The 13,420-nt window shown below is 43.9% G+C and overlaps 1 protein-coding gene across 5 annotated transcripts in view; it reads left to right on the forward strand.

The window, feature by feature from the left end:
• The window catches only part of gpm6bb (glycoprotein M6Bb), a 151,766-nt gene that overhangs the window by 25,985 nt on the left and 112,361 nt on the right, over positions 1-13,420 (forward strand). For all 5 annotated transcript variants that reach the window (XM_041212023.1, XM_041212019.1, XM_041212022.1 and 2 more), the window contains one exon: positions 12,075-12,261. In XM_041212023.1, the coding sequence (XP_041067957.1) occupies positions 12,075-12,261 (187 nt within the window). The remainder of the gene's footprint in view (positions 1-12,074; positions 12,262-13,420) is intronic.

Below are 13,420 nucleotides of genomic sequence, written 5' to 3' on the forward strand. Positions count from 1 at the left end.
TTCACTCCCTCTTTTGAAAACAATCTAGCCTGGTTTATTTAAAAATACAAATGTTCCCTTGACACCTATGTTTCTAAACTTCCCCTTGTTTACCTAGTTAACATTTCAAACTTAACTTCTCTTCTTACATCAAAGCACCCAGACTAATTCAGTTAAGTCACACAAACATGCACAAACACACACACACAGATACATCCCACCATTACTCTATTTTACTATAAATTTCAATAACATTATGAGAACTATCATATCTTCCTGACACTAGGCAGCTTGCAAGCTGCCATAGGGGTCTGAATTTGCTAGCACCAACCAGCAATAACCAGCAGGCCACTCCACAGCTCTAAACACCCATTCCAGGCACAATCCCAGTTTGGGTCGGTGGGGGGGGTGGGGTGCAAAATCTTATCATTGTATTGCTGGTTATTTTTCTGTTTAAGGGATGTGATGTGAAAGTTTCACATGGCTACATCTGCTGAAGTGTGCTGCCTGCAGCTCAGTGATAGCTCTCTTGCCTTATGATCAGGAAAGTCCTGGGTTCAAATCCTACCACGTATAATCAAAGCCAACACTAGCAACGCAGTGCACAGTGTCGGAGATGCTTTCGGATGAGATGTTAAACTGAGACACTGTCTGCCTTCCCAGGTGGGTGTATTTCCAATGACACTATTTTATAGAAAGAGCAGGGGAGTTAGTCATGTTGCCCTGGCCAAGCTCTTGTCACTCAACAAACATCACTCAAACAGATTATCCGGCCATTACCTCATAGACGTTTGTGGGATCTTGCTGTGTGAAAGTTGGCTGCTGTGTTTATATTACAGCAGTGATGACACTTCAGAAGTACATCATTAGCTGAAAAACACTGTGGTACATCCTGAGGTTGTGAAAGGCGCTATATAAATGCAAGCTATTTCTATAATGATGCAAAACTGATTTGGTACTGTTGTTCTAAAAGTCACTGGAAATAATTAGCACATTTACAATGTTCTTTACTGTGAATTAAAAGCAACTGTGGCATGATGAAGAATCTGCCATGCTGGGCTCTTGATATGTGAATGACAGCTAAAAATTTACTGTGGTCAGACACGCAAAATAAGATTTCCAGTTTGTACAGCTGCTTCAGACCCAGCAACACATGTGACGGTCTATATGAAGTGGGACAAAAGGGTTGCCACGGAAACTGGAAAGGTGATCATACAGATACCCCAAAAAAATTTAACAGTGATTCTTTTGGGTTTTAATTTAAATATTCAGAACCGAGTGTTACCAGTTACTCGCAGTATTTTTCTCTCGGGAGTAAATGAACATTTTGGTGTGTGAAGTGGTGTTACTCATTCCCAGTGACTTTGAGGGTGACAGCATCCTTTGGAATGATGTACTCTTATTGGTGTCTTCTCCTTGTGCTTTGCTCCATACTTCAAACTGCTGGGACCAGTAATTTGTGTGGAATTCTTTGTGTGCTGATATCATAAGGATGACTGATCTTAGAACAGTGAAGTGTATAGATATTTCCCTTTTGTCACATTTTGGATTATGTGGCATTTCAGCTCTATACAGTGCTCCTCTGAAGCGAAGGCTAGGTCAAGGGCTGGGTGCCAAGGACATGCTGCTCTCCGTCTGTAATATCTCTCCACATGGCCTTTGTTCAGGCTTAAGCAGCCCTGATGTTTGCGTGAGACACTACATAATTAAGAGCTTAGAGTTTATGTAATTTAACTTGCAGTTAAATGTTGCAGCTTCAAGTAGTTAGAAGCAATCGAGTGCGATGTCTCCCTCTGTGGGCAAAGTGTAACAAAAAGGCACATGTGACTAAGCAAAGCTGGTAGGGTAATGGTGTTTTCTTCCATCTTGACTGTTCTTGAGAGAGCTGCTTTAAAGTGACCACCTTAACCTAACTCCTTGCTTGCAGGCCCAATCATCACCGAGGGCCTTAATTCATAACCTGACCTGTTCCTCACAGTAACTCCAAAAAGCCATGGCTGCAGCCTAGTCGTCTCTAATTTCCAGTGGAAGTTGCTGCCTGGCCTGACTCCTGGTGGAAGTACCTAGCCTGGCCTGACTCTTGGCAGGGGAGGCCAAGGGCTGGCCAGACTCCTGGTGTGTGCAGCTCGGCTGAATCGAGGCCAAGGCATGCGGCGGACTCTATGTATGCAGCCTGCCTCGTACATGGTGGAGATTGAGGCCTGGCCAGACTCCCATACAGGAGCTGGCCTAACTTTGGGTGACTGAAGGAGCTGACCATCCGGTGGGCTGAGTCCTGGCCTGACTCCCGGTGGAGGAGCTGGCTTAATTCCCGGTGAGTACAGGAGCTGGCCAGGCTCCCGGTGGGATGAGGCTTGGCCTGACTCCCGGTGGAGGCCGAGGCCTGGCCTAGCCTGAGTGTGCAGCCCACACACTCAAATCAGTGAGTTTACAGTTGGTAAGCCAGCCACTCTTAATATGGAGAAGAGAGATACTGTCCTCATACAGAATTTGTATAAAATGCGATAAGTTTCCAATCCTGCTTTTACCCAGAAGGATTAAAACAGTTCGGACCAGTATTCCTATTTCCCGGTTTTTACTCTTTTTTTTCCTCCTGGGTAATGGGGTCAAATTTCTCTTGGGACAAATTATCTTTCATCAGTGGTGTTGTTGGGCAGATGGTAACTGTCTGAGAAAATGGCTCTCTCTTTAAATGCAAATCTTAAGGGAAAGGAATATTGAGAAGGGATGAAATGTGGGGTTTATTTATTTCACAGCATGGGAATATAAGGAGACAAAGTGGGCCATGTCCCTGGGAGACCATCTGAGCTCCACCTACCTTTCCTCTGCAAGGATTTGGTGTGGGGGGTGCGGGCAGAGAAGGCAGTGTGCAGACACAGCCTATCAGTATTCCCGTAGACTGCCTCACGTTACAGAAAGACTTGGCTATTCATATATTGAGCTCATGATGTGATGGGAGGTGGCGGGAATGGGAGCCCAGGCACTTTCCCATGGGAGTCGCTCTGGGCAGCTTTTATGCAGTTCCTTGTGGATGGTTACAGTGTACCCCTTGGATAAAGCCTGGACTCAGTAACAACAACTTTTATTTGCATGTTTTTTAACATAGTAAAGCCTCCCAAGGCACTTCACAGGAGCGATAGTCACAGAAAATTTGACCCCGAGCCATGTAGGGCGATTTTAGGACAGTTGACCAAAAGCCTGGTTAAGGAGACGGATTTTATCGAAAGCCTTAAAGGCTGAGAGAGGGAGAAGAGGAGTATCTGAGAGTGGGTTTTTTAAAAAAAATTTCTGGTAGTTATTTTCTGGACTCAGGATCTTATGACTAAGTCGTGGCATGGAAAAATTAGCCAGTGATTTCCAGTGTCGGGGGGGGGGTGTCAGGAGAGAAAATCATATTTTAAACCATGTCAAACGAAGCCAAATAATGCGTCGGAAGCTGTGGAAAATTTCCACCTCCTTCCCAGCCTGACAGCTAAACTAATCCACCTCGGCAGCGTAGAAAGAATAATAACAGGAGCAAGGGTTTTCCACCATCTTTAATCCATTTTACCAGGGCTGAGATGTTAGCAGTTCAAATGAGAAAACCAACAGAATGTTGCTGGAATTTAAGGCCAAATTGGCTATTACTGTCAGGGGACCTTATTCTAAAGCTGGTGTGCAGGAGCAGCACATCCTGGAAGAATTTCCTTTTCTCTCCCTTTCTGAATGGAGAATGGTAGGGCTAGAGAAGATGGTGCGCTGCAACTGTTGCCTCTGAATGGCCCACTTCAGCACATATCCTTCACTGTCCGAAGAGTGTTGATGACAAGTTTGTGTCTCTGATTGAGTCCCCATCCTGCCCTTTCTCTCTCAGGATGTTCCTGACCATATCTCAGTATTTAAACAGCGCTCACTGCCAGGGGAATAATCATAACCCTTGCTGTTTTATTTAGCTTGAGGTTCCCCCTCCCCCTCCCCCCCCCTCCTCTGAACGCATTAACCCACCGCCCACAAATACTCCGCTGTGTGGCCAGGTCCCAGCAGATCACTGGCTCGTTAGTAACCGGGTTTCCATGGAAACACTTCTTTGCAGGCTGGGGAGACAAAAAAATGTTTTCAATCTGCAGCACTTTACAAAAGAGCACAATGACACTTCCGAACAAAATGGCCATTGAAAGCCGACTGTATGGAAATGCTGGTGATGTGTAGGACAGCAGCTTGTGAGAGAGAGCTCCCTCGCTGGAGAAGCACAGGTTTACGTAGGGAGCCTGAACTGAAGCTTTCATTCAAGAATATTGACCTTTCGAATTCGGCTTGTACCTTAACACAGCCACCATTAGCCCATTATCCCGTCTTGTTTATTAGTCTGGCTTTGATGTCAATTAAGGTTGGGGCTTGCCTGGGACTTGTGCCCTCCGTCTGAATCCTTGGTTGCAAATTTTCAGTGAATATGGCAAATTTCTTGTTTGAGTTTGAGGGACCCCTCAGCCTCAAGAAGGGAAGTGTTTGGAGTTTTTTTACTCGTTCTCAGTGTGTCCCCTGCATAGAGTGCTGCAGAATAGAGGGGAAGGAGGGAGGAAGGGAGGGAATGGAGTGTTGACAGGATCAGGGAACCAGTACCAGTAAGGTGAAAATCTGCAACAAGAACAGAAAAGGCTGGAAGCACACAACAGGTCAGTCAGAAAAGACCCTTTACCAGAAGCAAATTGGGGAACATCAGTGCCTTTGCCCTGCATGGCTTTTCTGTTTGTGGGATAACCATTTGGAATTATATATGTGTGGATGGTTGTCAGATGAGGAGGCTGTTTAACAGTTTAGCTACATAGCAGTGTTATCAACTGGCCTTGAAAGGGTGATTGAAATGCTTTCAATAATGGTATTAAAAAGGAAATTGAATAGGTATTTGAAGGGCAAAAGTTTGCAGGGCTATGGGAAAAGAACAGGGAAGTGGGACTAATTGAATCAACCTTTCAAAGAGCTGCAGACCCAAAGCACATTGGGCTGAATGGCCTCTGTGCTGTGTGATTCTCTGATTCTATGCCCCCCACTCCCCCAACCCTACGCCCAAATATTGGATGTAAAAGAAAAGGTGATCATCACTGGCGCACGAGTCAGCAGATCTTCCTCAATGACTGATAGAATATGGAGATATTTTGCAGTTCCTTTTGATCAGTTTGTTTCTGCCGTGTGTAAAACTTGTTTCACTTTTTACTTTCTCCCCCTTTCTTGAAGTGTGTCACATTGAAACATAGCCACCATGACTTCTGCCAAAGTTAGCTGTAAGTTGGCGGCTAAGGGGTATACAGAAGCATTTGGCGCTAACCCGACTTCCATTTTACATACTGTTGTGGGATTCATATTGCCTCCACATGGTATGTACCACTTATCGACTTCTTTGTCACTAAGATTGAGATGGTACGATCAGCTTCCTCTGTTGTTTTCTCCCTTCCCTTAGTCCACTGAACAAAAATGCTCCCTACATTAGCCTGGAACACGCATCTTTTTCTTGCTTGTCTCCTATCTCCCCTCCTTGTGCTGTCCAAGCTCCTGTGTCCCATGCCTTACTCCTCTCCCAATGTCAGAACAAAGCTTGCGAATTTTACTTTGTGATCAAACCTCAGGCATGATCCCATGCCCTCCCACGTTGTGGTCCTGTGCGCTAACATGATGTGTCTACATAGCTCCCTTTTATTTGCCAATTTAATGAACTCCCTTGCAGGACTGCAGTAGATCCCACATGTTTTCTCTAACCTCTGGACTGACTAACAGTGAACTTGGAAACCGGTCTAAGCTGGTGTAAAGGAAGGAAAAGTGGGGGGGTCATGATGACTCAAGAGAAATTTGTGTTGGTTCTCAGAGAACTGGGCTACAGTTTTAGCTCCAGAGCTCAATCTGAAAGCAAATATGTTGTAATAAATCAATGTTCAACCATTTTGATGAATGAAAATATAGCCTAGTGTGACAGCTGTGGTTTCTGAATTATGCAGCCTTCCAGCAGATACTCATTATCTCTTAACCATTTTGTACAGTTTATCCCTCACTCATTTACTGTAGTTTTACTGTACAGGGAATGTTGGTGTCAAAATTTCCATTCCCTTTTATTTCTGGTGTATCCTATCCAGAACGCTGTTTACACCGCTGTTCTGTTCAGAGGATGTTACAGGCTGTCAATTCAGTTTCAAATGAACGTTCAGCCCCTAACGCATTCAGGAGGGCAGAGAAGATTCCATCAAGTTCAGGTCTTTGCTATGCTGGCTCTTCTGCTTTCTCCCTTCCCGGCATGTACAGTATTGTTCTGTTGGCATGTGCGTAAACGCACTGACTCACACTTCATTTGTTCAAATTGATATAGTAGATAAGTTTGTCAGTGTACAAATTAAAAGACACCCTAGCTAGACCATATACTTAATCTTCCTCTTATGGTGGAGAAGGTATAAACCAGCCTGATCGATAAAAGACGACTCAGACTATGTGGTTTAGGCTGTCCTTCAAATCGCTCCGTTTTGATGGTATACCTTAAAGCTCCAAGTGACTGTAGAAACTCATTTTCAGTCTTTTGTTTCCCAGTGTTTAAAACAGTGACACATTAAAAATGTATGATCCGCATTCCTTGGAAGGAGCTGGGGATTTGTTCAGTCCTGGCGCCTGGATTATTCCAAGGGATCAGAAGGCCATGGGAACAAGAAAAAAGCAATGCCAGAGTTTCCCTTCAAGTTTGCTTTCAACTCCTTCTCCCTTCAGAGAGCAGTAACCTCATTGTTATGGTCAATTGTGTCCCCAGGAATCCTGCAACCACTGCACAATTGTTCAAGGAATCTTGTACATCTGTTCCCCCAGAGGATTTAAAGGGGCCACTGTCTTTGTTGGAAAAGTGTTTGATAGACAAACAAAAAAGAGTTTGCAAAGCACTGCAGGGCGATGGCAGTTCACATTGAACTGTGTTGTGGTGTGGCAGAATATTCTTGTGTGGGTTATCTGCGAGGAGTCATTTTCTGACTTTGCACTCCCAGGCGGGGAGCCTCAACTAATTTGGACGCGCGCAGTCTGTGAATTTCCAAGTCAACACTCAGAAAACCATGGGCAGTATCCATCCCTGTTCTTTGACTGGCATTGCCAGTGGGCAGGGCCCTGTTCCAACGCTATTAAAATGATTCTTTACTGGAGTTCACAGCCACTCCCCAGCATTTCAATGATTTTGCCACCCTCCCTGTAGCTATCTTACAGGTTCTTCTTGTTTCTAAAATTTTTCTTCTTAATTGTTTTCCCATCCCTTGTCCAATATCCACATGATAACACTTTCCGGCAGAGGCCACGGGATTTTATCTTTATGGAAGTATTTGAGAAAGCTTCTCCTCCAATTTGTAATAGTTTTCATTCCCTATTCTTTTGCCCATCTGCGCTGACACTTGTTGCCATGATGGACATCCACAGTGTGCTTCCAAGAAACAGCTACGAGGTGCCAGAGCTGCTCAGTCACCAGGCACAAATCTCTGTCTGACTTTCCCTCTCCATGAAAGCTTTTGATGTGGTTGCCTTGGCCTCACACCTCCATACTGGACAGAGCTTCATTCAGGAACTTAGTACGCTGGGATCAGTGCAGCATCTACCTCTGCTGGGTGGAATCGGATACTAACATGTTGCTGTCCAGCACCACCACATAGCTGACTTTGCTGATTCCTTTTCTGCTCCTTCTCCCCGAGGCACAAGGGCCAGTTATATTGCCCTCACCTCTGGCCCAGCCAAGAACAAGACAGGCCAGAATCTGAAGCTTGAACCCGAGATCTTTGTGGTTGCTTTAACTCCCCAGCACTCCCACTGGAGAAAGCTGTAAAGATGAAATACTCTTTGATAAAACTTCTGCTTTATCAGATTGAGTAATGGAGTAGGAAAGCATTGACCTTCTGACTTTAGGACCTGGGTTCAAATCCAGCCCAGCTAATGGAATGAAAGTCTCCCCTATAATGGTGGGTTAAATGAGAGGGTTTTTTTTGGGGTATTCTAACTCCAGTTCCTAATAGCAATGGACAGGGGAAATGTTTTCTTCAAGATAGAGTTTATATTGCACAGAGACGAAAATAATAGGCAGCTTGGGTGATTTGTGTTCTATTGATGCATCCTGAAATGGTTGTAATTAATTTTGTATTTTACATTAATGGTAAGCTTGCACAGACTGTACAGTCTGTGTGTGTCCAGTGTGCAGTGTTATTATAGAGAGTGCTTAATTTATACAGCACCTTACATAACTTCAGAACATCTGTCAGTGTGGCAATGAACAAAATGCAGCAGCTGGTGTGCGCACAGCAAGATCCCACAAACAACAATGAAATAAATAATCAGGTGTCGGACGGATAGACGCTGGGCCAAGACACTGGGAAGAAAAACGCTGCTCTTCTCTGAATGATGCTGTGGGAATCTCTTGTTTGAAAGGCTCTGACAGTACAGCTCTCCCACAGCACTACACTGGAGCATTGGCCCAGATGTGTTGCAGAAAAGTTGCTTTTGCCTGCATGGTTGCTACTTTAGAAATTAATTGTGTTTTCTTCTTCACATTAATCTACAAACAAACCTGAAAGGGTTGAATTTGGTATCTCCTGTTAAGAGGTTAAAAAATTGTATACAGTAGTCTGGATCTGATAATTAATACTTGCACTTATTGGTTTTTTATACTGTATTTACCAGTAATAGCAATTAGAGAGAATGCCAAGCTATTGGAAAATAGGAATCCAGTCATGAGTTGACATTGATTTCCTTTATTGCCATCAGCCCAGACTGTTAACTGTGGCATTATTGTCTTCCACTGCAGTTAGGAAATATTTTTCTAGGTAGAAATGCAAGAGAAGCAGTCATTTTTATTGTTGTTGGTTATATTAACAGCTTCGAGGCATAATCTCGAAGCAGAATTTGTGACGCTAATCATGTGGAAGTAAGTCAAGGTTAAATAGTTGGTGGGTTGGTGGGGAGGTGGAGGAAAGAGAGGGGAGGAGCCTTTTCGTATTTAGAGAAACTACGATCATTCAGCTTTTGAAATATTTGGATTGCTGTATTTGAATGGATTACAGATTCTGGGATTTGATTACAGATTTTGGCAGTTGTTCACAGACGTTGAATAGATTATGAATGGGAGTCGTTTTCAGATTTTGGGGATTAATTACAAATGGTAGAGTAAGTTGCAGATGTTGGGAGTAGGTTAGTTGCATTTTTGAGATTTCTGCTATCTCCTCACACAATGTAAATGGGTTCTGTATTTTGTAACAAGTAGCATGGACTCCAGAAAATTATTTCTGTAGTTAATTCATGTAAGCGTTGAGGTTTTGGCTCCTGTCTGAGAGGAGAGTGTAGTGATTTCCTCTCCAGTTGTCTCCGTACAGATTGCTGTGTGAAAAAATGGAATCAGAAAATGCTGGAAATACTCAGCAGGTCTGGCAGCATCTCTAGAGAGAGATATAGATTTAACTTTTCAGGTTGATCACCATCTGATGAAACACTAACCCTCTCCGATTCTGCCAGACCAGCATTTTCTGTACTTAATTAAAATATCCAAATTCTGCTGTATATTGCTGCTGTACTAAAATGGCTTTTATGGGGCAATCAAATATCCTTCACCTTGTCAGCATATGTGTTGTTTTCTGTCTGATTCTTTGAATCTAATATTCAGATATTCCTGTTTGCCATTTTTTGGAACTTCCCATCATTAAGGAGCAATGAACATGCAATACTTATAATCTCAACTCTTTCTGACTAGGTCTAACCTCACCAACACATCCGTGTTCTTTACATGAACTGAATCATAACTGTAACTCCATTAATCTAGTGCCGACACAGATTTTACCTGACTTGTACACATTATGTGTAATAAATGCAGTCAGTACTGCAGGAATGTGTTTTGATATTTATCTTGCCTTACCTTGTCACCTCAAATCTGGCCAGTTCTAAGGAACTTGCTGAAATATTTCCTCGAATGGAGAAAAACAACTTTAGTTTTGAGCTGGACCTGTACTGCTTTGAAATTGGTTTTGAGGAGGAACCCACAAGTGAACTGAGGTAAAACCTCCTCCAGTTTCCTGCAGGAAGGAGCCTACTTTCTTGTCAGGATATATCAAGGGGGAATGGCTGAGATTGAGATTCTGTCTGTGAAAGATCATGAATTAAATCCTAATCCTTTTACTCCATATCGCAGTTTGGCCTGCCTGCGGACTGTCTTTGAGCATTCTGTAAGAAATTGCCTCACTTCTGCCTTGTGCTCCCTACAAATATTCCACCTAAGATTTAGAACACTTTGTATGAGGTATCACTGTTGTAATACAACATTATGTTGAACTGCCTTGAGACAAGAGCTTGATGCAAGCTTGTATTTAGTAAAAACATGTTATTATAAAACCTAGTTTACATCAATAGCTAGTAGCCAACCTCCTGTGGTGTTGTACATGTGACTGAAAGCCAAATGCAGTCTTCAGTTGAAAGGGGGGTGTAGGGGAGTGGTTAGAGAGGAGGGCATAGCTACAGCAAGGCTTGCAGACCTAATTCTGTTTCCATTTTTATCCCCATGTTGCACTTTTGGCAAAACCTATGCCAATTTGGAAAGCAGAGTTAGTTGGAGCATTGGGTTTTCAATGCAGATGAAGGAGTTGGGAGATGTAAGACTGTGACACTGCAACATCATAGCAAGTGGGAGGTTATCATCACACTTTCCTGAGGTTACAGAGGCAGTCTTAACTTTCTCCATTGCAAATTCCAACATCCACATTTACACGAGAAAAGCACCTCAAATATCCAGCATCTTGTATTGACTTCCGAGCAGGGATTTTCTGGCTGTTGAATGTAAGCCCAGGATTGCCAGTCTCCTGTTGTCCACAACAAGAAACAAGAGGTATTTAAAATTAAAGAGGCATCTTCTTGCCCAGAGCACTAAACCAGTCGCATAGGTAAAGGTGCGATGCTCTGAAAAGATATGGAATAGAAATGTTGGCAGTGACGCCAAGTTTGTGCCTGCTTTGGAACACCATAACTGAGTCCACTGGAGCTCACAGGGTTGGGGGAGGACCCCCACCACCAAGTGGGCTGTCAGCAGTTTGGGTGTGCATCTGTGGCCCCCTCCACACTGTTGAATTCAGAAACTGTTGCCAGTCCCATCCAGAATGGGTGTCAGATTGCCCCCTCAAAGTGTAATCCGAATCCCTGTGACCCCATTCATATCCTCCTCAAAATTACTAGGATTCTGATCTTAGTGGTCCTGGTCCAAACTTGGAAGAATGATTAGTGCCGCCACCCTCCCATCACCCCGCTAGTCGAAGACAATTGGGAAACATACCTATTTGCCTATCCTGAAAGGGCCAGGAAAGGATCCATGAGTCAGGATCCCAGCTCCTCAGTGCAGGCAGCCAATTTATACAGCGGAGCACTTCAACATCAGTGGGGCAAGAGTTCTTCTGGCTGCTCCTGGGATGGTTCACAACCCAGTGTTCCCAGTGCGGAGCAGATCTCAAGGGGGAACATCTCGGGAAATTGTAGTACAAAGCCTGTGATCCTCTATGTATTAAAATTCATGGATTCAAACTTATGGGCGTTACTCCCCGCTGGGAGCATGAGATCATAGAGTGACCCCCTGCAGAGTTCCTCTCGTCTCCACCCGGAATAAGTCCTTTTAAGATGGAAATCAGTAGATTTTGGTTAGATAAAGGTGTCAAGGGACATAGGTGACAGGCAGGTAGATGATGCTGAGGGAACCAATCAGCCGTGATCCAGTGAATGGTAAAGTATGTATGAGGGACTGAATGGCCTAGTCATTTTATGTTCTTCAAGCCTTGTTTAGAACAGTTTGGTCAGAAATAGGAAATTGGACATCTTCATAATCTCACTTATGATACCATTACTCTCAGTAACCAAATTAATTTTTACTTCAATGTGATTTATGTTAGCTGCTTAAAACCAGGTGCAATTTATAGTCAGTTGCATTTAGTGATAAAATTCCACTCTGAATGAATACATTTTGCGGCTAAATGGATTGCTTTTGGGTAGCTAATAGCTCCTTAGAGAAACATAAGAATGTTATTAACTGGAGAAGCATTTCTAGTTATGGAGGAACTCCCCATTTACTGTTCTGCTCTCTTCCTCCCCAGGTTGCTTCGAGTGCTGCATTAAGTGCCTTGGAGGAGTTCCGTATGCGTCGCTGTTGGCAACGATTTTGTGTTTCTCTGGTGTGGCGCTGTTCTGCGGCTGTGGCCATGTGGCTATAACAAAGGTGGAGAGTATCGTCCAGATGTACTTCTCCACCACCCCAAGCGACCACGTCTTGCTGACTGAAGTGTAAGTGTGTAAAGCCTTTTCTGCACAGTCCCGTAGCACTCTTTATTCTGACTTTACCCAAAAAGCATTGACTCGGGATTACTCAATGTGGCGGCTTCCTGCTGTGTCCCAGGCCGAACAGAAATGTTGCCTGGCAACAAACCCTGAGCCACTGTTTACTCTGAATACACTAGCAGACCTCCTGTGGCGTTACCTGTAAGGAGTCGGAGAATTTGCCGTTTTATAGTAGTCATGTTTATGCAATATTGAGAGGAACATCAGGGCTGGCTGATTTACCAGGGCTGAATAATTGAAATGACATTTTTATTAAATGGCACCCTGGAATTCTTACTGATCTTTTGGAGATCAAATTCTAACAAGTGTCTAATTATCTGTGAAAGTGGGCATTTTGATATATATGTACATTTCCTTAGTTATGTATTTAATTTTAAACCCTTGTTGTTTAAAAGCTGGGGATACACAACAAGTCAGATTATCCGTTGCAATCAGATACCTGGATCTAGAAAATCATTGGGGGCACATTCTTAAATAGTCTCCACTTCCTCCACAAGGGCACTGGAAAGTGCACTGTCAAATTAGGACTCATTATATTCCAGACCTGGTCTAATCTGCGGCTTTTTTTTTTGGCAGATTCCTGCCTAAGTTACTGTTGGAATGTTGCAGATATGACGGAAATTGTTGGGACCTCGATGAGTCACGAGGTGGGATGAGAGCAGTGGATGCAGTCCTGAGTTTCGGTAGAACTGGCAATAGTCTTGGGAATTTGCGGCTCTGGGAATGGTCCTGGGATTTGTAGAAATGGGAATGTGATCCTGGATTTGGAGCACTGGGAATGGGAGTGTGGCAGTGCTGCAGTGAGGGCTGGGGGTGGGGGGGGGCTGAGATTTGGCAAAACTGGGATGGAGTCTCGGGTTTAGTTCACGGGCAGGCAAAGGAGGGGGGTGGTGACAGAGTTGGTCTACTCCTCCAGAAGCCAAACTGCTCTCTGTCAGAAACCTGTTCATGGGATAATCCAACAGTTAAAATAACTTACACTTTCTTCTGAAGACCAGGTTGCTCCATTTCCTGGAACCCCCCAAACCCCCACCCTCACCACTCTGGACCATCTAGAAACTGGGAATCTTCTCTGGCTCGGCGCATTGTCTGTAGTTCTGCTCCA

The sequence above is a fragment of the Carcharodon carcharias genome, chromosome 18, assembly GCF_017639515.1.
Source record: "Carcharodon carcharias isolate sCarCar2 chromosome 18, sCarCar2.pri, whole genome shotgun sequence".
Taxonomy (NCBI): Eukaryota; Metazoa; Chordata; class Chondrichthyes; order Lamniformes; family Lamnidae; genus Carcharodon; species Carcharodon carcharias.